This window comes from Phyllostomus discolor, chromosome 3, assembly GCF_004126475.2.
Source record: "Phyllostomus discolor isolate MPI-MPIP mPhyDis1 chromosome 3, mPhyDis1.pri.v3, whole genome shotgun sequence".
NCBI lineage: Eukaryota > Metazoa > Chordata > Mammalia > Chiroptera > Phyllostomidae > Phyllostomus > Phyllostomus discolor.
This window is the reverse complement of record NC_040905.2, coordinates 113,063,840-113,088,418: the sequence shown is the minus strand read 5'-3', so window position 1 is coordinate 113,088,418 and position 24,579 is coordinate 113,063,840. Positions and strand designations below refer to the sequence as shown.

At 40.9% G+C, this 24,579-nt stretch overlaps 1 protein-coding gene and 1 long non-coding RNA gene across 7 annotated transcripts; one reads left to right on the top strand and one right to left on the bottom strand.

The window, feature by feature from the left end:
- Positions 1 to 399: 399 nt before the first annotated feature.
- On the bottom strand, positions 400 to 6,481 carry LOC118499280. The gene is made up of 2 exons (XR_004901807.1): positions 6,034 to 6,481; positions 400 to 4,080 (listed from the first exon to the last, which is right to left on the bottom strand). It is a non-coding gene; the product is annotated as an uncharacterized LOC118499280 (long non-coding RNA).
- A 46-nt stretch (positions 6,482 to 6,527) lies between these two features.
- Positions 6,528 to 18,539, top strand: ZNF75A (zinc finger protein 75a). 6 transcript variants are annotated; one of them, XM_036019956.1, is made up of 9 exons: positions 6,552 to 7,989; positions 8,090 to 8,598; positions 9,859 to 10,054; positions 10,668 to 10,759; positions 11,051 to 11,177; positions 12,236 to 12,327; positions 12,616 to 12,742; positions 14,894 to 15,004; positions 15,406 to 18,539. In XM_036019956.1, the coding sequence occupies exons 2-9, from the start codon at positions 8,188 to 8,190 to the stop codon at positions 16,080 to 16,082; spliced, it is 1,833 nt and encodes a 610-aa protein (XP_035875849.1). In that variant the 5' UTR covers positions 6,552 to 7,989; positions 8,090 to 8,187; the 3' UTR covers positions 16,083 to 18,539. The 6 variants fall into 6 exon arrangements, with proteins under 6 accessions (XP_028366192.1, XP_035875851.1, XP_035875848.1 ...); XM_036019954.1 differs by having other exon boundaries at positions 6,551 to 8,598; positions 15,406 to 16,228; XM_036019958.1 differs by lacking the exon at positions 12,616 to 12,742 and having other exon boundaries at positions 6,541 to 8,598; positions 15,406 to 15,424.
- Positions 18,540 to 24,579: the final 6,040 nt, after the last annotated feature.

Genomic DNA, 24,579 nt, shown 5'->3' with positions numbered 1-24,579 from the left:
CAACAGTGTTTTGTATTCGTTTTCTTTGTAATTCATGTCTAAATGCCCAATGCCATGCACAGTGCCTAGGTCAATGTGAGGTTTCCAGGATAAATAGATACCTTTGAAAAGGGTGTGACTACCTGCCATTTACTCTGGAATTACTACCATTGAGGGGAAAAGGGTATTTTGATGCAATGACTCAAAAGGAACTAGACAGCTGTCCAGTATGCTCATCTGATATTCCCACATCTTCCATGACCCATTCTACAACCCATTCTACCCCAGGCTTGAAAGGTGTTCTCAACAAATGCTAACTTCTCATTAATAACAAAACCTAAAATGTTAAGACAATAAGATATAAAATTGTATTTACAATGTAATCTGCCATTTTAAAAATACATGAAACACACCAAAGTGTTGAGTGCTTTTTAATATATCTTCTACCATCATATTACTTCTGCATCAAGAGGAAAACAGACACTAAATAGGCAGCAACAGATTTTAAAAACAGCATATTATACCATTAAATTGAAACATGAATCTATCCCGTTTTAATTATTATTTTTAGAGAGAGGGGGAGGGAGAGAAACATTGATGTGAAAACAATCAATTTGTTGCCTCATACACCACCCAACCGGGAACCTGGCCCACAACCTAGGCATGTGCCTTGACCCAGAATCCAACTGGAGACCCTTTGGCTTGGGGACCCTTCAGTTTGCAGGGCTGCGCTCAATCCACTGAGCCACACCAGCCAGGGCTATCCTTATCTTCTTAAAGATAACTAAAACTAGGCAGGACATAGCTTTGGTATATGCTCTGAACACATTTAAGGTAGCATTTAATGCTTTTCCCACATCCATTCTATTTTAAATAACCTGGAATAATAATTCCTCATTATTCAGATCCTTGTCTAAAATAGAAAAGATACAGATTAATGAATATGTATTAAACATACATTTAATATTTTCAAATTGTATTATTTTATAAACAATATACAAATGGGCACTGTATGCAAAATGAGGTCAGTTGATAAAAACTGACAATTCACAATAGGTTTATGTTGTATATTATCACATAACTGCAGAAATCTCTAAACACAAAAATCTAATTACTAGAGTGAGAAGTTGAAGGAATACTGGAAGAATCCTTAATATCATGAAGCATAGTTTTAAAAAAACTACCAGTTCTAGAATAGACTCTACTCTGGAACTGTTTCTTGATTATTTCTTGTTGCAACTCTTTCAATGTGAAATGGAATCTTTGAAACTCAGGTGTAGCATCAACAAAGTCAAGAAGGTAGTCCAAATTCTTTCTTACGGTGGATAACTTAAATTCAGCAATCTGCTCTTGAGCTCCTCTTCCTTTCTGAACAACTTTTGTAATCCTACCTTTTGATTTGGGGGGACTACCCTTCACTTCATCCTCCCCATTTAACCACCCCCTATCACCATCCATCTTGGTTTCCAACTCCCCACATTTCTTAAGACTTTGTCTATAATCCCCATCTTCTAATCCTTGACTATCACACTCAGGTTCCTTTTTGTAAAGATTTTCCCACGCATTTACTATGATTATTTGTTTCACTTCATTCCAACTCTTTGCCCAATTAAAAACTGCACTTTTTATGTTGTAGATTTTAATCTGGGAAACTCCTTTTCCTCCTTTATCTTGCTCATCACTTTCTTCAAAAATTACAAGACTCTTTTCAAGTTGTTTCCACATATAAAGTTGTTTGCAGCTTAAGATCACACCTTGATTCATTGGTTGAATCAAGGTTGAAGTGTTGCGGGGAAAAAACATGCATTTTATTTGACCATCCTCACTAGTTAGTGATTCAGCAGAAGGGTGAACGGGAATTGTCTAGAAGTAACAAGGCTCTGACATCCTCTTCATGGAACCTTAGAACATTAAGTTGAAAATGCCTCACCTCAGGAACAAAATTTTGAAAGAACCATTCTGAAAACAATTCCCTGGTGAACCAACCGGGAATTCCCATTTTTACTAGGTTTATATATAACAGGTAATCTACTTGTGTCCTCCTTCACACATTTGGGCAGCTTTGATTTTCCAATAATGATAGACTTTAACTTATGAGTTCCATCTGCATTTTCACATAAAAGAGCAGATAACTGTTCTTTGTTTATTTTCCTTTCAGGAAGGTAGATATCTTTTCTACTTGCCTGAGTGTTTTTTGACATTGATTTCTAAGAGGTCAGTCTCATCCCCACTGTATAGTTGAGCTAGAAGCAGTTTCTCGTCTTTGATAAGCATGTACAGTTTTTCTCGAAATGGCTCAACATTTTCTGAAACTGAACTTAGGACTTGTTCCACACGTACTTTTCGGTTCCCAGTCGCATGCCTATTTCAAAATCGAAAAAGCCAACCAGTACTAGCTTTGAAGTTTGTTCGCCCAAAACACTGCAAATCTCTCTGCTGCAGCTTGAAGCTCCACACTTCTAACAGGGACACCAGCTGAGCATTTCTGTTGATACCACATGTAGATTTCATTGTCTACATCACCATACTTGGCTCCTGTTGTTCTCTTTCTCTTCTCAGCCCCAAAGAATGGTATGTCTTGTTTCAGTACAAAGTCCAAAATTAATTTTTTATTCTTTTTAATGTCATAAAATGTTGATTTACTGATCCCAAATTCATCCATTATATTTTTATGCGATTGTCCAGCTTCAATCCTACTTAGAACCTTCATTTTCTCCTCCAAATTCAATATTGTATATTTCCCTCTCTTATTCATACTGAATTTGGTTTCAAACAACCAACAGGAGAATAAAAGGAAAAAGCTTTAATGAACTGGAAAAAATATTTTAAAGCAAAGCAAAAACCCCCAAACTAGCTCAATGCCCTATAAGGCACAGGCATTTGTACTGAAGGGTAATGGGCTAAAAGGGATAAGGGCTTATGATTGAAGTGTTAGTCTAGTGAGGTGAAGGTGTTATGAATTCAGAAGGCTGCCACCGCCAAAGTCCTCTCTAGTTGTTGCTCTTGCAAGACATGGATGATCAGTTTTCAGAATGCCCCTGCTCCTCCTCTCCCTTGACAGATATAGCAGAACCAGTCAGGAAGAACAAGAATACCTACATACTCTTTAAGTCAACACAGGAAAAGACAAAAGAACAAGAGGAGGCAGGATGTGCTACATGAAGTGCAGATGAGATGTCTCAATAAAAAGTGGTGCTTGAGAAGATGGGAATGTGGAAGACTCAAAGACAAAGACAGTAATCTTGGGTAGCAGAATGCACCAAGGCCTCTCCTCTTCCAAAAGTAGCTGATTTTACCTTACTGCCAGAAAAGAAAATGGTACTCCTATTGCTCTGTATGTAGTGTTCACTGGGCAGCAGTCCACCCACCTGGATAAAGACCCCAAACTTATCCTGACATTGGGATTTCTGGAGAGCTAGAACTCAGTAACAGCTGTATCTTTAAGTGAAGAAAGTTGGTAGCTTCTGTTCTCCATATAAATGAAGTCCAACTTTTAGTACATATAATATAGCATTCTTAAAGACTGATATTTAAAAAGGTAATTTGTAAGTAGGTAAATAATTTGTTAGTGCCACTCTTAGGTCTTCATGGTGTGCATGTGGTGTATTCTCAAGTATTATTTTTCACTGAAACTGGTCGATATATGGGTTATTAGCATGTTTCAGAATCATGGCAATTCTTGGAAGTGAGTCTAACAGTTTTACAAATATTCTTACCATAATTGTTTCTAAAAATTGAAAAAAATTATCCTTTTGTTTTCCTAAATTTACATTAAGGTTTTAAGTAACACACTTTTTATATTTGGTTTCTCTTCATTGTAGATTTTGTTTAATTTGAAACAAGGCTCAATTTTTCCACTGCTTGACGAAATTTAAAAAGTTTCTCTGTAGTATTTCTAGTCAATTGTTTCCCATCAGTCCTTCTGTTGGCTACGTCTTCTGGAGCTCAACTCCTTCAAGTATTCCTTTCAGGTTCTGGTGCTGCCAAATTCCATTTATTTCTTACAAATGTCTTACTCTAGATTAACTTCATGGTTCTCATTCCAGATATAGAAACTCATGGGAAGTAATAAAAACTGGCACTTTTTTTCCATTCCAGGTGCTATGAAGAAAAAAAAAGTATGTCAGAGAAATGAGAAAAATGCTTGGTATTTCAGTTATTTTCCCTCTCCTCTGGGGAAGATCCTGACTGGCTTTCAGTCATTCCTCAACTACACAGGATTCTCACAAGCCTTTATCTAGGAGCCCAGAAGAGTCTACACTGTTAGTTTTCCTGTGACATTTGTTGCAAGAAGTGCCAACTGGTGTGTTGCAAGAAGTGCCAACTAAGAAGATCATGAAAGGATATCATAGTTAATACAGTGTGGAGGTAGTGACATGTTAAGATCAAACAACCCTGTAAAAGAGGCAGCTATAATTAAGGCAATACTAAGTAATAACTATTACAAATGGAACAGAGAAAAAAGTTTGTCAGCCAATAGTATCACCATTAACTCCAGCAAAAACATTCAACCTACTATGGCAGTTGTATGGTATCTCAGAATAAATTCCATGTATTTGCCTTCATTGCTTCCCACCTGTGCATTTATCATTTCTGAAACCATGCTCAGGCAGAACAAGGTGAAATCAAAAGAAAAGATTCAAGAGAACTTTTATGAGCTCCACAGCAAGAGTAAGCAACTATGGCATTAAACTTCAACCAATGAAAATCATCAGTGGCTCTCATTCACTGTTCACCATTTTGTGCCTTGCTTCCTCTCTTTCATGGGGTCTCTTCTCCCACTTCCTTCTCCCCATCTTCCCTGACCAACTCCCTACCCATACTATGAATCAGGCCTGCCAATGATATCCAGAATCACTGCTAGCAGAACTTCACTTACTAATTCAATAAGGTCTAATCATATGCCCAGCTTTTGGGCCTGCTGATGAGGATCTGAATGCTAAGAGCATCAATGTCCACTGGTTCTGAGATACTGGAAACAATAATGACTTTTGAGGAAATGAAGCCTCAACCTGACAGATTCTAAGGAAATCAACCTGCTTTGAAACATACAACTCAGGCGGATGTTTGTAATTATCACCTCTATTTAATCCTTTTCTCTCAAGATCTATCCCTCAGAGGACTGTAACATGATTCCACCTAGGAGCAAAAACAGTGTAAAGGCCCAGTTAATATACTCTCATTTTCATTCCCACCTACATACCTCTAGATGAACTTTCCTGGAAAGAAGCTCCCTCAAAAACCTTCAAATGATGTTTGGATATATACAGTGCATTTTCTTCACTCCCATTCAAAGCACATAAATCTACATGAACTTATTTTCTAACTTTCTTTCCCTAAATGTAGGCCAATTGCATTTAGTAAAAATACTAAAGATATCACACTTTAATCCTTCCAGCTTTTCAAAGCTATGCATTTACCTTACCCCAGTGACTTTCAACCTTTTTCATAGCATGGCACACATAAAGTAATTATGAAAATTCTGCAGCACACCAAGAAATGTATGATATTTTTTGCCAATCTGACCAAAACCAAAAAGATACAATTTTGATTCATTCTCACAAGCTGTTGTTTTGGGTCTCATTCTTTAAATTTGACAGTCTAAGGGAAAAGAGGTCAGTGACCCTGACTAAATAGTCACGTATCACATGTTTTAAAAATTCTTGCAGCACACTGGTTGAAAATCACTGCCTTAGTCTCTTGCCCTCTTACATCTGCATATAAATCCCTCAATGTCTTTTATGATTTTCCTCAACCAAAAATCAACTTCCATTCTTAGGGATTTCTGCAGCATTCAGCTTATGACCTCCCTTTTCCTTTAAATATGATTCAGTAAATATATGTGGAATGCCCATCTTACTCAGGTAATTCAGCCAGACACTGCAGGAAATACAAGATGAGAAGAAAGTTCTACAGGAACCATGTAGTGAAAAAGGACAGCAGGGCACCTAAATTCCAGGCTAGGGGCTTCCAATGGTTATGTGACACTGGCAAGTCACTTCTTAGCTCTTAATTTCTCTGTCAAGAACTATAAATGTAACCTATTTCACATACCTCACAAGAAAAAAAAATTGTTAGAGATGCATAGCCCAAAATAGGGTACAGAACCCTCAGGGCCCTTGATTCTGTCGGAACAAAAAGGCCTCCTCCGGAGAGGCAGCAGTGAGCCTCAGGACGACAGGTCGGGCTCGGCTGGCTGTGCCAGTAGGCCAAAAATCCTGCGGGCGCAGAGGGCGGCGACCCTTACGCGGCGGAACTCCGCATTAGGCGGCCGCTGGCCGGCCGAAGGCGCCTCAGGAGCTACCGAGACGCGTAACGCCTCACAGAACCGGGCCGCGGGACGGCGAGACCCACAGACAGAGCCGTACGCAGAGCCTTTAGGCTCTGCGGCCCGGAGACCGGCGTTAACTCTTCTGGGCACCAGAGAGAATCCGGCAGGAAGCTGGTTCCTTCCGCTGAGCTAGAAGCCGCAGCACTCTCCAACGCAGCTGGGGAGCAGAGCCATCCCGGAAGTTCTATACTTCCGCTTCCGGCGGGACCGCGGGGGCGGGGCGGTTTAGACCGTAGCGTAAAAAAGGCCCCAGGGGGCTGAGGCGTCCAGTGGGCCTCTGCGGCTTGCGCTCTAGAACACGCGCGTCTCTGCTTTGTGGGCCTCTTGTGAACGTCGAGAGCCAGAGATCTGCGGCTTTTGAGTGACGGCCGGAAGTGGGGCGACTTGCGGTTGAGCGGGAGGAAGAGGCAGCGGCGTCGGTGAAGCGCCTGTCTGAGGTAACCAAGAATCAGTTCCCCTTCGGCGTAGGCTGCGGATGCCCGGAGAGCTGCCGGCCGCGCTAGGGGCCGTTGCAAGGTGGCTGGAGGCGAGACGGTCATATCTCGTGGCCGAGCGGCCGGACCCTGCGGCAGACTGTCTTGGGCGAGGGCGGTCGTCAGGCCCTGGAGGCCACTCTTTTCGCCTTTTGCGCAGATAGGTCCGGGCCAGCGGCGGGGGCACGCTCGTACACTGTCCGCTTGCACAGTGCTCATGAAGCCCGATTGTCCTCCAGGAATGTTCACGTTCCCGCCTCTGCTGGCGTGTGGTTTTTTTGTTTGTTTGTTTTTTTCCGGGGCTGTTGTTAACCTCCAGAGAACCGCAGTTCAGCGTCAGATGCAAAAGGCCCCGTGGCCTCCTGAGCCAGAGTGGGCAGCAAGGAGCCGGCCATTTGTGAATAACGTGGCATCCTGGACAGAATCTTAGTGCCGGTTCTGCTGCATCAAGGAGAGTGAGACTCAAAAGTCTCTATTCAGCCTCCCTTAGAAGTCTAAAGACCCTTGAAACGTAAAAGCAGCAGAAGGGTCACCCTAATCATCACCAGCTGCCATTCTCCCCCCTTTTTATGACTTGATATTTGGACAAGCATTTTGTAAAGAAAAGTCGGCTGTAATTTTTCCTAGGTCAAGTAAACAAATTTAAAAATACGGGTATAAATATTTTAAGTAGTTCTCTTTATACATCTTGCAAAGAAGTACCAAAGAAGAATTTGAGCATCTAGTTACTTAATTGTGGGATGTTTTCTGAGAAGAAAAAGGCTATTTTTTCTCTAATTGCTTTCCTTCTACCCTGTTCTCCGTGTCCCAGCTCTCATTCCAGTATTTATACAAGAAAAGGAGAGTCTCAAATGTTCCATGAATTGAAGGCTTCCATCATCACAAGAGGATTAAGAGTCATAGAAGTTGTACCCTTATTAAAAGCAGAATACTAGGATGATATTTTAAAATGTAAGAGAAACTTAGAATGTTTTCCTAATCTTCTTTGACATGGGGAAAATGTGATAGAAAGCACATGAATGAACTCTGGATAATCCCCCTCTTTGGAGCCAGTGGGTGTCAGTTCTCTCACCCACCAACCTTCCCTGATTCGTAGAAGCAGTCATTAATTGACATTTGTCTTCAACGATCTGTGCTATAGATCAACTGAATAATAAAAAGAAAAGGAGAGAAGCAAAGGGCCTGACAGTTGACTTTAAAGACAAGGCAAGGCAGTATGTTTTTTCTTCATTTTCTCATAATGAGTAGCAAGTAGTAAAGTTCATGCGACTTTCTTATTGACCTGCACTTTTTTTCCTGCCCTCAGTGCCTTAGGAAGAAGATCCTTTTATTGATTTTATTCCAGACCACACTGAGCCTCAGTTGTCAAAGGTGGGCCCAACAGGAACAACTGTTCTGGGCAGAATGATGACAGTAGATTTGAAGGTGACTGAATATTTGAACTCACAGATCAGGGCTCTGTGGGAAACCAAGGGGCCTGTAACAGTGGGCTCCACTCAGAGTAAGAAGTATACCACACAAATGGACAGTCTCAGTCCTGAGAACTCTCGCCAACACTTCCGGAGTTTCCATTATCATGAAGCAGCTGGACCCCGTGTGGCTGTCGGTCAACTTCAGGAATTATGCCGTCAGTGGCTAAGGCCAGACATACACTCAAAAGAACAGATCTTGGATCTGCTGGTGCTAGAGCAGTTCCTGACCATTCTGCCCAGGGACACCCAGACCCGGATAAAGAAGCACCACCTACAGAGCATTGAGGAAGCTGTGACCTTGGTAGACCACTTGCAGAGTGAATCTGTTCAAACAAGGAATGGGGTGAGAAGAATGATTCCTGATACATACAATGAAATAGGATGAAAGTGGATATATGGGGGTTGGGGCAGTTAATTGGGAAATAAGGTGAATTGGATTAATGATCTGTTGTTGCTTTAGGCCATCTAAGGCAGGACCTAAAACCACAGACCCTCAGCAATAGTCATTCCACAAGTTTTGGAGATTCTGAAAAAGACTTCCCTGGTCTTAGAGAGTTGCATTTTTCCATCATTGAAGCCAGAATGTGTTGAGAGTAATAAGCCTAGTCTGACTTGGCATAGGAGATGAGTGTGTTTTTTTGTTGTTATTGTTTTTTATGATTTTAATGCAATTGACAAAGATATGTTTTTCTCTTAGGAGATGGGTCTTAAGTTCAAAGAAACAAAGAGTAATAGGGAGTTGGAGAGGAAGGGGCAGACCCCAAAAAGGGAGAACATGTAGAGACAAAATAGAGAGGATAGTAAAGAGAAAGAGAAACAAAAAAAACCAAGCAATACTGCAGAGGAAGAAAGGACGAAACAAGGTGGAAACGAAGATTTGGAAATCCCAAGAGTGGCTGAAAGAAGAAAGACACTGAGGGGTAGTATCCTTTGTACCATAGACAACAGCCTTCACCTGCCCTCCCTTAGTGGTTATTCCTTAGCTCTGGTGGTAAATGGGTATCCAGGTTATGCCCTTGGACAGGTGGCAGCACGGCAATTGGTTGCAGGTCTACCATAAAGAATACAGAGCAGGGCATATGTTTGGTGTCAAAATCATGTGGAGGGAGGTTAGAGCTAGAATCTTCCTGCCCCTTCTCCATTTCATCCCTTCTCTGTGGAAATCTTTCCTGGCCATAGAAAAAATCTGGTTAACAGAGTAACTTTTTAAATTCAATTTCTCAATCTTTTGAGAACACTAGAAGACAGGAAACCACTAAGGTAGGGTCTTAGGCAAGAAAGAAAGGCTGTCAAGGCAACATGAGACCAGGTGCCCTGTACCATCCTGCTAGTGATCACAGCCAAGCTGTAAGCAGATGGGTGGAGGCTGCTGTGTTAAAGGGCTGGCAGTATCCACATCTTTTTTTTCTTTTATCCTAAATTTCCCAGATTTTGTGTATGGTTCTTTGTGGAAAATTGGTGGCCTATTATCTCTTTAAGTCTCTTTGTCATTTCTTTTAGTGTCTCCCGCTTCCCATAATATGGACTCATATTTTTCCTTCCACTGCCACAAGCCCCCAAGCCTAAAGTAAGTTCTGGTAACAAGGTTGGGAATTATTTCTAGGTTGCAGTCCATGTGCTGGGAAAGGAGGCAGTGCTCTTGGGAGAAACAGCAGAGACCTCAGGCTTCAAATTGAAGCCAGCAGAGGCCCAGCCAGTGGGCAGGTCCCAGGATGAAGAAATTTGGAATGCATATGAGGATCTACAACAACAGCTGAGCAGGAATACTCTTAAAGAAACTGAGCCTGTGTGTGAGAGGGGTAAGGAGCTTCATGATCATTTCTGCTGGGAGCTGTGATAGTAATTTGTTCAGCCAGAACATTATGACCATTTTTTGGGTGCCCAGCTCTGTGGATATGCAAGTACAGCCATGTTAGCAATTATGATCCTCCTTTCATTCCCCTTCCCTGCCATACAAATGGCCCTAGGATAGACCAGCTGTGGGTGAAGGTGGGGGTTGGCCTAAGGTACAGAAATATCCAAACCATAGAACCATGGTAATTATACCATGAACTCTGGTCCTTAGAACAGTGGAAAGGATTTGGGCTACCCCATCCTCAAAACACAAGGAATTGGGATCACAAATGGGCTGTCAGGTATAGTATGTGAACACAGTTGTATACTAGGAAAAAAATAAATGATAAACAATACATCTCCTACTGTTACTAACTTTGCTCATGAAAACTGGGAAACCTTTTCTGGGAGGAGATAGATACTTGGATCTTATTAACAATGATAAGGCCATTTATGCACCCCACACACACTTGTAAAGGTTTCCCATCTACTGAAAGAATCAAGGTCTGTATTTTAGAAATGAGCTCAGGATATGCATAGAAGCAAGAGAAATTTCCGATGGCTCTTTTCCACCCACAGCTGTACCTGCTCACCAAATCCTAGATTCTCCTGAGCAGTTAAAGAACAAACATTGGACAGTGGCGCCTGAGCTCATCTTTCCTGAGTCCCAGGTGAGCTATGCTTTCAAGCTGTTTAGGGCTACCTTTCCTTGCTGCCCATGACCCACACACACTGCCCAGCAGGTGCTCACAGGCATGTTAGCCAAGATGATCTCTCTGGGGAACTGAATACTTCCCAGGCTGTTTGCTCATCTCTCTCTTGCCTCCTTCCTTTTCTGCCTTTTCACTTTGAAAAAATTATGTGCTGTTAATTCCTCATTGTGTAGCCTACAATGCAGTTCATGGGCCTGATATTAGGGCTGCTTCTGTGTTGCAGGTATTGAAGCCCATTCTCTTTTCTAGAGCTTACTGACATTTGAAGAAGTGGCTGTATATTTTTCACGGGAAGAATGGGAGTTACTGGATCCCAGTCAGAAGGCTCTCTACAGTGATGTAATGAAGGAAAACTATGAAACTGTCGTCTCTTTAGGTAAAGATTCTCCCTTCCCTATGCTTACAAGTTGAGTAGTCTGTAATGTTATTAGCTTACTGGAAATGCACCCCTGTGTGAAAGTCTGTTCTAGTAGCTAGCTAGTTCTCAACTTGATGGTGTGGGTAGGGGAAGGTATATGCAGATTACCTGGAGCTTTTTTTAAGTTCATATGCTCATTCCTTATCCTAAATTTCTTGATCTCTCCTTGCACTCTCCCCTACAAATCTTCTCTTATAATTATCTTTCCAATTCCATAAATGATATCACTGTTTACCCAATACTTCTGGCCGAAAACCTGGGTCTTCCTTTATTCTGATCTTGCCATCATATCCCACTACTAATGCGTCACTGGTCCTCTTGGCTCCACCTTAACATCATAGCCTGAATCCAGCCATGTCTTATTCTCTTGCTGTGTTAGCATTCTGGGCTAAGCCAGTGGCTTCTCTAACCAGCTTTGCAACTGATGCCCCAGCTACCACTCTTGCCCTCCAACAGTCTGTTTTCCATGAAGCAGTTAGAGTCTTTTAAAAATCTGCTGAGATAATGACATTTCTCTGCTTCAAAACCTTACAATAACTTTTCACACATTCAGAATAAAATCTAAACTCCATACGAGGTGTGTAGGCCCCTCCAAGATCTGGCTCCTACTCATCTCCCTGCCCTTCATGCCCTGACTCCATCCTGTTTAGCCACACTGGTCTTCTTGCTGTCTCTTGAACTTTCCATGCTTATTTTTACCTTCCCATTTTCTTTACCTAGCATACTGGACTCTCTGAGTACTGCATTTTCAGATACCTCTAATTTTTGCCCCCCTCAGAATAATTTATGTAATATAAGAAAAATAATGAGATTTCCTTTTACTGACTTCAGTCATGAAAACTGAGGAGAGTCAATGTGGAAACTGGTTGTAAGAACCGATAGCCACTTCTAGGTACCATATAACACTTGTAAAGGAGTACTCTACTGAAAGAAACAGGATCTTGTATATTTTAGAAATGTTCATAAAATGTTCATAGATGCAAGAGAAATTTCCGATGGCTCTTTTCCACCCACAGCTGTGCCTGCTCACCAGACCCTAGTGTTTCCTGAGCAGACAAACACCAAAGATTGGACGGTGGCGTCTGAGCTCTTCTTGCCTGAGTCCCAGGTGAGCTGTGCTTTCCAGTTGTTTAGGGCTACATTTCCCTGCTGCCCATGAACCACATTGCCCAGCAGGTGCTCACAGGCATGTTAGCTCAGATGTTCTCCCTGGGGAACTGAACACCTCCCAGGCTGTTTACTGATCCCTTGCCTCCTTCCTTTCTGTCTTCTCACTTTTAAAACATCATGTGCTATTAATTCCTCAGTGCCTGGCCTACTATTCAGTTAATGGGCCAAATGTTACAGCTGCTTTTGGAGTTGCAAGTACTGAGCTGAAGCGCATTCTTTTCTTTAGACCTTATTGACACTTGAAGAAGTGGCCGTGTATTTTTCAAGGGAAGAATGGGAGTTACTGGATCCTGGTCAGAAGGCCCTATACAATGATGTAATGCATGAAAACTATGAAACTGTCATCTCTCTAGGTAAAGATTCTCCCCTTCCCTTTGTATAGAAGTTGAGTAATCTATCATGTTCTTGACTTAATGTGAATACTCCCCTGTGAAAGAATCTGTTCCAGTAGCTGATTGGTTCCCAGCTTAATGGCGTTTGCAGAAGAAAGGTTATCCAGGTCACCTGGAAGCTTTTTCCAAGTACACATTTCTTGTCCTATGTAGAATTCTAGGTCTCTTTCCTTTCTTTTCTCCAAACCTTCCCTTCTCATATCTTTCTCATCTCAGTAAAGAACAGTTCTATTCACTTAGTTGCTCAGACCAAGAAGCATAGTTATTCTTTCCTGTTATTTTGTCGTCATACCCTACTACTAATGCATCACTTTTCTCTTGGCTCCACCTTTGCTCCATCTTCACAGTGTAGCCTGAGTCCAGCTATGTCTCGTCTTCTTGCCTTGTTAGCATTCTGGTCTAGGCCAGTAGTATCTCAAACCAGGTCTGCCTTAGTAGCTTTTTAACTGGCTCCTTCTCCCAACATTCTTGCCCTCCCATAGGATCTGTTTTCTGTGCAGTGGCCAGTCTGTTAAAACCTGATCAAATTATGACATTTTCCTGGTTCAAAACCTTATGATGACTTCTCACCACATTGAGAATAAAATAGAGACTTTTCCTTACCAAGGTTCTCAAGACATTTCAAGATCTGGAGTCTCCTCCCCTTTCTGTCTTCATCTTGTACCACTGTGCCCTTGTTCTGTTCTCTTTAGCTACACTGGTCTTCTTGCTGGGTTTTATTTATTTATTTATTTATTTGATTTTTAAAGAGAGAGGAAGCACAGGTGAGGGGAGAGAGAAACATCAATTTCTTGTTCCACTTATTTGTGCATTCATTCATTGACTGTATGCCTTGACTGGAGACTGAACCCACAGCCTTGGCATATCAGGATGATGCCCTAAGCAACTGAGCTACCTAGTATCCGGCCAGAGCTTGTTTTTTTTTTAACTTGCCATGCTCGTTCCTACTTTCTCCTTTTCTCTACCTAGCATACTTTTCTGCTATATGGTGAAACTTCCACTTTTAGATCTCAAATATTATTCTTTCAAAGAGGCCTTCCACATAGCCATATCTCAAATTAGCTTCACAGAAGCAGAATCATAGATGCTCTTTTACCCTGATTTAGTTTCTTTTAAAACATTTGTCACTAAATGATACTGATATGTTTTGTCCAACTGCATATGAACCACTGAGCTATAGGAGTGGTAGAAACTTTTCCTGTTTCAGTTTCTGGTGCTTAAGAGCAAAATACAAAATATAATTATGACACTTGTGCATATGATCCTCAACCCACTGACCTTCACATTGACTCTGTTAGACCAAGTCTTATTCAGGGTGAGTCCTAAAGAGTTAATAAGACCAGCCTGTAGTCCCTGCAACCTCTGGAGTTTTATTTCAACTTGGTCAAGTGTGGGGTTATTTATTAGTGGTAGAAGAGGAGGAACATGTACAAGATTCCCATGACGTAGGTCCTTTCCATTGATCACGCTAGGTTTATTTGTCAATTTCCACTTTGCATATCCACCCAAAAATGCAGTGTAGTATAACTGATACCTGATATGAATGCCTAATTATTTAACCATTTAGACATAACAAATTATAAGTGTTCTTTACTCTTACTAAAATAGTTTGGAATTAGTGAATCATTGTTAAGGTACCAGGTTGTCTTTTTTTTTTTTTAAGATTTATTATTTTTTTAGAAGGGAAGGAGACAGACAGGGAGAGAAGCATCAGTGTATGGTTGCCCCTCACGTGCCCCCTAATGGGGACCTGGCCTGCAACCCAGGCATATACCCTGACTGGGAATCAAGCCAGCAACCCTTTGGTTTGTAGGCTGGCACTTAATCCACTGAGCCACACCAGCCAGGGCCCAGATTGTCTTGTTTAAGATTTTATTTATTTTTTAGAGAGAGGCTAGGGGAGGGAGAAAGAAAGGGAAAGAAACACCAGTGAGGGAAAAATTGTTCTGTTGCCTCTCATATGTGCTCCTTCTAGGGCCTGAACCCTCTACCCAGGCATGTGCCCTGACTGGGAATCGAACTAGCACTTTTGGTTTGCTGTATGATACTCAACCGTCTGAGCCACAGTCAGGGCAGGGTACCAGTTTTTGACCTCAGTTTTTCCATTCACAGCCTTATTTGTGCTCCCCAAACCTAAAGTGATCTCCTGTCTAGAACAAGGGAAAGAGCCATGGGTTCAAGGATCCACGGAGTTCATGGAAAGTCCTGGAGAGCTGCCTATAGGTAAATATACTGTGGGAAGAAAAGAAATATGCCTTAATAAGAACCTTTGCAAGGACTTAACATTTTTTTAGAGAAATGTTTTTTTAGATTTTTATTTATTGACTTTGGAGGGGAAGAGGTAGGGGAAGTAAGAGAGAAACATATTTGTTGATCCACCTATTTATGCATTCATTGGTTGATTCCTTTATGTGCCCTGACCAGAGATCCAACTTGCAACCCTGGGGTATCAGGATGATGCTCTGACCCACAGAGCTACTTGGCCAGAGCCAAGGATTTAACTTCTTTTAAGATTCTACTTACCTGTTTTTAAAAAATCAGTGATCTTTGATTTTTTTCTCTCCATTGCTGTGGTTTTCTTATTCTGCTACTCAGTTGGCTCATTGTCATATTAATTCCAACAGGGTTAAAGCTCAAAAATGACACTGAAAGTCATCAGCCTATTTGTCTTTCTGGCTTAGAAATAGAAGCACCCAGAGACATATCAAAAAAGACCAGAGTAAAAGTTCCCCAGAAAACAACAGTCAAAGAAAATCATGGTGAAATGCACAGAGTGGGGAAATGGCACCAAGATTTAACAGTAAAGAAAAAAAAGAAGCTTTCAACCTGGAAACAAGAGTTGCTGAAACTTATGGATCGTCACAAGAAAGAACGTGCAGCAGAGAAGCCTTTTAAATGCCAGGAATGCGGGAAAAGCTTCAGAGTTAGCTCTGACCTTATTAAGCACCAAAGAATTCACACTGAAGAGAAACCATATAAATGCCCACAGTGTGATAAGAGGTTTAGATGGAGTTCAGATCGTAATAAGCACTTAACAACACACCAAGGAATAAAACCATATAAATGCTCATGGTGTGGGAAAAGCTTCAGTCAAAATACAAATCTCCACACACACCAAAGAACTCACACTGGAGAGAAGCCCTTTACGTGTCATGAATGTGGAAAAAAATTCAGTCAGAATTCCCATCTTATTAAACATCGGAGAACCCACACAGGTGAGCAGCCTTATTCCTGTAACATATGCAGAAGAAACTTCAGCAGGCGGTCGAGCCTTCTTAGGCACCAGAAACTCCACCAATGAAGGGGGAAACTTGTCCAGTGTCATCACTCAACAAATTCACCAAGTGGAGTTTGATGCTAAAGTTTGTGGAAAAATACAAAATTATGAAGCATGAATTTTTCATCTGTGGAATATTTGGGGCAATCAGCATCATGTTGCACAGAAAGGAATCAAATTTGACTGCAGGGGATGCATTAAACTACTTAATGCATACTGTACTACTTACTGTTTTTACTTATAACCTATAGAGAATTAGCAAGATTAGTGTTCTAGGAACATTCTGAAAATGGAAAAAGCTGTTTTGGGATTGTACCTACCAAAATATCAAATTCAGCTTCAAGTAGCAGATAAAGCCATGAATCAGTCTTCTGTGGCCACAGAGGTAAACAGTGTTGGTTTTGCATTGATCTCCCCAGCCACTCTTAAACACAAGCAACAGAAACATTTGTAGCATCATCTTCCAAAACAAAAAGCAATAATATGCTCATTTAATTTTATACCATTGTCTCTAAGGTAGCAAGATTAACAGTTTCAATAGTCTCATGGGACAGAAATGAATTCTAATGTAAAGTTTGCTAAGAACCAAATTGGATTTTCCTCCTTTCTTGTCAGTTGCCATTGTGTAAGTTTTTTCTTGAACTTTTTAGCAACTTGAGCTAAGTCATAGTAGCACAAATTTTACTTTAAGGAAATCATGTTTACTTCACCACTAGAGAATTTGCCCGATAACTAATAATGCACTATCTTTCCTTTCATTGGTGGTTTTTTTTTTGTTTTTTTTTTTGAAAAAAGGGAAAACATTTCTAATGAGATTATATGGAAACATGTTGGGATTTTTAGCCATGGAATAATATATTAGATGTAAAGAAGAATTTTCTGCAATAAAAGAAATGACTTTCCTTCCCTCACAATATCAATAGGATAAAATAGCCATAAAAATTAGCACTTTCCTGAGGCCTAAAAGAAATTTAATGGGAATCTAGGTTTAACTTCTCAGGATTTTGTTTGTTTGCTTTTTCATTTGGCTTTTGTTATTAAGAATCAGGAGAGACTTATGTGTCTGTGAAGTATAGTGTGTGCTGTAGACAGCATTCTGTGGTTTGCTGTGTATGGTGACCAGGGAATCCATTCAGCAGGAAACCAGGTTTCCAAAAGGACAGTTTTGGGAACTGATGCAGAGTGGTTGGCAAAAATGAATCAGTTCACATCCATATGGGTTGTCTTACACTGTAAACTATTAAGCAGGGTCTGCCTGTATTCTCTTCAGAGCAGCATTTAGTAGCCTTGAGTGATGTTTGACACTGCTGAAAACCTATAGACTGTGGACATTCTTATAACTCACCCTTTATTTCTACTTTTGACTCAAATGTATTCTTGTTAGAGCTTTCAGGGATTAAATTATCTCTTCAAAATCTATTTGATAAATGAGGAAATTAAAGCACAAACTTCTGTTTAGCTGTCACTTAGCTTCATCAGTGAGGCCTGAAGGCAGGATTACTAGGAATTTATTTCTACAGAGCCAGCCTAGATGACATTGTATTGTATCTATTTCTACCTTGCGAAACATTTGTTTCTTGATTGGTTACTGAAACACTCTTAAGTCTCCATTTTCTCTATGAAATAGTGAAAACACTTAACCTCAGGGTCATTTGGGGATTACAGGGATTGAGGAAAGAGAAGCATGTACCAGCCTTACCAACAGTAGATGCTCAATGTGTGCTTCTTTCTCTTTCCCCTTCTCCCCAAATACGTTCGGCAGACTGACTACTTTAAAGGAACAGATGCATTTGTGGTTCTTGCAGCTCCTTTTAGGAGCTAAGCACTGGTTACACTGATTTGGTTTGTAGCTTCAGTATTTTTTGTTGTAAGTCACCTGAACCTTGGTCTGGCACCTTCAGTGATAGTTAATTTTCTTCCCTAAGGTGAACTACACCGAATATTTCTTATGCATGCCAACACTGAAGCTTTGGTCTGAGTAGCTCTTACCTAACACCTTCAGCCGTAGACCCCTGGGATTCTGTCTTTCCTCCCAATAAGGTACATGTGGATTTGTTGTTGGCAGTACATTGATTTATGTAAGTTAATGGTGGCCTTTTATGCATCCAGGAGATGTTATAGACCAAGGATATAGGCGTGCACAAAAGAAAAAATTCATACCCTCATGGAGTTTATATTCCAGTAAACAATAAAAAGGAGAATGGTTATGCTTTTCTGCTCCTTGCAGTTAGACAGGGCCCTCAGCCATTTTGGTCAGTGGGTTGTGAGCAGAATCCTCACTTCTGGGTTGAAACTGATGCTCTCCTTTCTTGCCCCAATCATGGAAGCACATACAGAGACAGGAACCATGAGATGAAACTAGTCTAGAATGCTGAGTTCTTCACATGGCAGGTCAGTTCTTCTCATTAGTCTCCTAGACCTATAAGGGACTTTTGGACTTTATGGGAACAAGAAATAAACTTTTGTGTTTAACCACTGGGATATTGTGTGCTGTGTGTTTCTGCAATATAATCTGGCCTGTTTTAATAGAGGTGGCTCTTCTACTAGAGCTGTGCAACTTTTTTTTTCATTCCACTTGACCTTTGGCCCTCAGGAGAGATCTAGCTTCCTCTAGATGCTCCCCTGAATTGAAGTAACATTGATGGGAACACTTAGGAGCTTATAAGACTGTAGGTGAAAACCAAAATAAAGGAAATAAAAAAGAAGACTGTCAGTGATATTAAGGACTCATTGCTAGTCAGAGAACATATCCTGGGGAGATTAGTTATTCAAGTGGACAAGGCAGCCTTACTCCGTGGCCTTATTACTCTGTCCTTGTTCTTTGTTTTTTGCACCACTGCCCCATGTGCACAAGATATGTTTCAGTTGATCCGTGGGCTAGGCAGAGAGTAGGAGTTGCTTTTCATTCCTCATGTGAGTACAATAGATTTCAAGGAATGGTTTGGTAACTAATCCTGTGAAAACTGTGGCTTATGCCTCAAAAACTGGGACATACAGCAAGTTCTACACCCATATTGGTGTATAAAGGAAGTTGGCTACACTTCCTAAATTAAGGGATGACAGTTGAGAAGAAGCTTGGGTAGGAAAGCAGGAGTAGGACACCTCAGCTGGGGAGCAAGAACCCTCCAGTGGGTATGTCCTAGTTTAGCCAATAGACAGCTGCACAATGTCTCAGAACTGTTTGCTTGGAATTTGGGGTGGATATACTGGAGTTGGAAGAAGGAACTTATACAGCCTTATTATAAGGATAAGAGCAGATTACTTAAAATGAACAAACAAAAAAACAAACCTAAAAGCAAAATCTGTTGGGACTTGTTTTAAAAATGAAATCAGACAAAACCATAGGTTCAGTCTCTAATATTAGTATTAAATTTCTCACAAATATCTCCTCCATACCCAGATAATTTCTAGGCCCAGGAGTTGCTTTTTATTTTTTAAACATTTTATTTATTTTCAGAGAGAGAAGGGAGGGAGAAGGAAAGGGAGAGAAACATCAGTTGGTTGCCTCTTTACCACCAACTGGGGACTTGGCCCACAACCTAGGCTTGTGCCCTGACAGAATGAAATAGGTGACCTTTTGGTTCTCAGGCTGGCACTCAATCCAGTGAGCCACACCAGCCAGAGCAGAGGGTGCTTTTTTAATTTAGGTAACAGTCTTACAGAGGTTCCAAGGTTGGTTCTGAGCACTGCATCATTGACTCATGCTAGCCCTCAAAACCTCAACCCCTTCTCTGCCCTGGTCTAAGTAGTGAAAGTGCTGAGAACATCCCAGACTCAGAGTTCTGTCCACTATTAAGTGGACTCTGGAACCCTATGCTGATCATGAGAACCTCAGCTATTTTTTAACTGGAGGGGAATGACAGGAGGAGAACATGGAATCAAACTGAAACTAAGACTGCTGGAATTTTTATCAGTTTTTGGAACATTGAGAACAGTTTAATTCCCACAGAGAGCTTGAGAGGAAGGATGTTAAGCAACTTTTTCCATCTACCTGGACAGTTGGGGTAACAAAATATTTGAACTCCATAAACGATTTTTTAAGCATTCACTTGAGTTACTCCACTAACAAGTGCTTACTGAGCACCTTCAGTTTCCCCTCTCATGTGTATTGGATCAAGGCTATCTATTAACTTTTCTCTTGCAGGCTTTCCCTTTAGAGCTTAGAGTCGATTGTTTGCTGAAGTTCTTACTTTCTGTGGGTTCTCTCTCATATAGAATCTCTGAAGTGCCCTCAAAAAGGAAAGTTTTTAAAGTTATATTTTATTTATGCTATTACAGTTGTCCCAGTTATTTCCCCTTTGTTCCCCTCTATCCAGCCCCCTCACTCCCTCAGGCAGTCCTCATGCCATTGTCCATGCCCATGGGTCATGCTTATATCTTCTTTGTCTATTCCCTATGCTGTAGTTTACATCCCCATGACTATTCTGTAACTACCAATGTGTGTTTCTTAATCCCTTCACCTTTTCCCCACCCATCCCTACTCCCCTCTGGCAACCATCAAAACAGTTCTCTGTATCTATGCTCCTGTTTCTGTTCTTACTTGTTTATTTTGTTTTTTTAGATTCAATTGTTGGGAGATATGTATTTATTGCCAGTTTATTGTTCATATTTTCAATTTTCTTGAAGACTCTGACATTTCATAAACTACTGGTTAGTGATGATGAGCTTCTTTAGCTTTTTCTTGTTTGGGAAGCTCTTTATTTGTCCTTCGATTCCAAATGATAGTTTTGCTGGATAGAATAATGTGGTTGTAGGTACTTGCTTTTTATCACTTTCAACATTTCTTGCCAATCCATTTTGGCCTGCAGAGTTTCTTTTGAGAAATCAGCTGATAGCCTATGGGCACTCCTTTGTAGGTAACTGTCTCCTTTTCTCTTGCTGCTTTTAAGATTCTCATCTTATCTTTAGCCTTGGGTAACTTGATGATGATGTACCTTGGTGTGTTCCTCCTTGGGTCCAATTTCTTTGGAATTCTTTGGGCTTCCTGGAAGTCTATTTCCTTTGCCAGATTGGGGATGTTTTTCTTCATTATTTTTTCAAATAAGTTTTCAATTTCTTGCTCTTCTTCTTCTCCTTCTCCTTCCGGCACTTCTGATTTGGATGTTAGAGTGCTTAAAGTTGTCCCATATATTCCTAAGACTCTCCTCATTTTTTTTTTTTTGAATTTTTGTTTCTTCATTCTGTTCTGGTTGAATGTTTATTTCCTCTTTCTGCTCTAAACTGTTGATTTGAGTCCTGGTTTCCTTCTCTTCGCTGTTGGTTCCCTATATATTTTGCTTTATTTCACTTTGGGTAGCCTTCATTTTGCAACTGAGCTCAGTCAGTTCTGTGAGCATCCTGATTACCAGTGTTTTGAACTCTGCATCTGATAGACTGCTTGTCTTTATTTTGTTTAGTTCTTTTTCTGGAGTTTTGATCTGTTTTCTTCATTTGGGCCATATTTCTTTGTCTCCATTTTGGCAGCTTCCCTGTGTTTTTTTTTTTTTTTTTCTATGTATTAGGTGGAACTGCGATGTCTTCCAGGCTTGGTAGAGTGGCCTAATGTAGTAGGTGTCCTCTAGGGTCCAGTGGCACAGCCTCCGTAGGGCACTCAAGGCTCACCCACTGTGTAGGCTGTTTACACCCTCCTGTTGTAGTTGAGCCTTGATTGCTATTGACACATCCAGTGTTCTTCACAGTAAGATACTGACTGTGTTCTTCCTGGGGTCACACAGCAAAGCTACAAAGTGATATGCAGATGGCTGCTACTTGTGCTGGGCTTAGAGGTGCCCACAGGAGGCCACGCTGTGAAACAAGGCTGGCTGATGCTAGTGCTGGGTCTGAGGCAAGTTAGTGAGAGGTTCAGGGCTTGCTAAAGCTAGATGCTGCTTGTTTGAGAGAATTTGGAAGAATCTGAAGTATGGGCCAAGACAAGTCATTCATATGGAAAAGCCACTGGGAACAGGTTGGATGTGCCCAAAAGTTGGGTAGGTCAGGGCCTCAGAGAATCACCAGGGTGGGGCAGCTGGTATGAGCCAGGTTGATGGAATCTCAAATATGCTGCCCACCTGCTGGATTTGTAACTCTGTGGGGCAGGGGCAGAAAAGGAAAAATAGCCTATGCTAGCACTTCTGTTTGTGAGAAAGCTGTCTCCCCCAGCTCTGACCCTGATGCTGGACAATTCAGTTCCTCCCTATATGTCTCTGATGCCTTCTAATCTGCTGCTTCTATGCTGGAACTCAGAGGGAATGAGTCCAAGTAAGTCTGTGCATGGCCCTTTAAGAGGAACTGCCTGAGACTCAGAAGTTTCTGTCATCCACCACCTCAATCCCTGCTGATTTTTACAGCTGAAAATTATGGGAACTTCTCTTTTTGATACTGGAGGCCCTGGGCTGTGGTCCTGGTGTGGAGCTGAGACTTCACTCTGGATATTCCTCCTAATTTTTTAAAAAAGATTTTATTAACTTATTTTTAGAGAGAGGGGAAGGGAAGGAGAAAGAGAGGGAAATATCAATGTGTGGTTGGCTCTCACACAGCCCCTACCGGGGACCTGGCCCACAACCCAGGCATATGCCCTGATAGGGAATTGAACTGGCGACCCTTTGTCCTTCTGATTTTTAACTACCACAGGTGGGTGTGGGACCAGCCCATTCTGTGTCTCTGCCTCTCCTACTGGTCTCAGTGTGGTTTCTTCTTTAATTCTGTAGTTGATTTCTTCTTTAGTTCCATAGTTGTAGGACTTCCATTCAGGTCGAATTATGACACTTCAGAATGACTGTTGTTCTAAACTTTAGTTGTAATTTTGATTAAGGAGGAAATTTTGAAGCTTTACCCACACTGTATTTCTAAGGTTCTTTCCAAACAAATACATAAGCATATTGTTACTGAATTTTTTCCACATTTGTCCCTTTTATAGTTTCTTTCTTGTGAGGTTTCAGTGGAGAAGAAGCTCTGAGGACCGTTTAAAGCATCTACTGACCTTGCTTTATGTGTAGGGTTTCCTTCCTTTGTGAATTCTGCAATGGGCAATAATATTGTGCCACACTGAAGTGGCTTTCTTCCTGGGTCATGCACCTGTATTTGATAATGCCTGTACTTACAACAGTTCTTCCATCTACCTATTGTGAGAAGAATTAAGCAAACAAGCTCTTGCCTTGCACTGAGTTCCAAATTTAGGAAAATTGTCAGAATTGCTTCTCATTTCTACCACAGTAGGATAATGAATATTGCACCACTCTTAGCACTAACAGAAAAGATTAAGTTTTGTAGTATTTGGATACACTGCACATTTAAGGAAAAAGTAAGAAAGCTTACAGTTGAATTTTTTTAAATCAGTGGTTATATTACCAACATCATAGTTTTCACACTAAGCATTTGTCCATGATTTGTACTAACAACTGAACAGTTTCAAAGCATTCAAAAAACCAAAAAGTGAAGCATCTTTAACATTCAGTAAGGGAAATGAAAAATTAAGTACTTTTAACTTTAGAAAAATCTTAAGTTAAAAAAGTTAGCTTAAGGCATAATAGTTTCTTATGCAGAGGAGTTAAGAAAATGGTTTTTTAAAAAAATGTTTCTTCATTCTTTAACTATGGTGAGTAAGCATTACCCAGCATTAAAATTATTTATCCTTCTAAAAGGAGAAGCTCATATTTCCAATCTTTTTCTTCTTTGAGTGAAGAGGCACTCCTACAATATTCTCCTCTTTGGTTTTTGCAAAGCTCCCACATGTTAAAATCGTAACTTGTCCAACAGCTCTTTCTTTCCTTGACCTTCATGTATGTACAAGTCAGTTATATATACTCTTATCACTCTGAGCACTGTGTTTATTCCCTTCATAACATGTATCACAAATTAAGAGTTATTTGGTTTGTTCACTTGTTTTTATCTGTCTTCCCCCATTAGAATGTGAGCAACTGGAGGGCAGGGGCTGTGTCTGTCTGATGCAGCCTTGAATCTTCAGTGTCAAGCACAAGACTGACAAGTCATAACGTGTAATAACTACACGAATGAAAATACATCAAATAGAAAAACATGCCACAGCCACCTGAACACTAGCTTTGGTTACTCAGGTCATCCCCTGGCTCATTGATTTCCCTTCTTCAGGTATTGAGATGTGTGATAGCCATGAGTCCTACTCTTGTTCTTTATTAGGAGAGATGGAAGAGAAGAGCATATAGGTTCCCTAACAGAGCACACATGTAGTTTATATGTTGGTGACACATATGGATGTCTGAAGCTATCATTCTGTCTGCATGAATGTTTAAGCCCAGAGCTCAAGAAGCTTCACCCCAGAATATGAAGACAGGATTCAATGTGCACCCTAGGAAAAACATCTTCATTCAGGTAGCCTCTCCAGGTACTCACCCCACAATGTCTGCTCTCCAGGACTCGCTAGTGGCAAGGGTCTGAATGCCTGTACAGTCCTACAGGTATTGCAAACACTTGGCATCTCTCCTGCTGACTCTTTTGACACTGAGGCGTAAAGAAGAATCTGGAAGGGGCCTTAGAAATCTAGCTCTAGGAGTTTCAGCCAAGATGG

Bases quoted from the DNA above. Each gene is read 5' to 3' on its own strand.
- ZNF75A (XM_036019956.1), top strand. From the start codon at position 8,188: ATGATGACAGTAGATTTGAAGGTGACTGAATATTTGAACTCACAGATC. The intron at 8,599-9,858 runs GTGAGAAGAATG...AATTATTTCTAG, and splicing joins CTGTTCAAACAAGGAATGGG to GTTGCAGTCCATGTGCTGGG. The intron at 10,760-11,050 runs GTGAGCTATGCT...TCTCTTTTCTAG, and splicing joins TCATCTTTCCTGAGTCCCAG to AGCTTACTGACATTTGAAGA.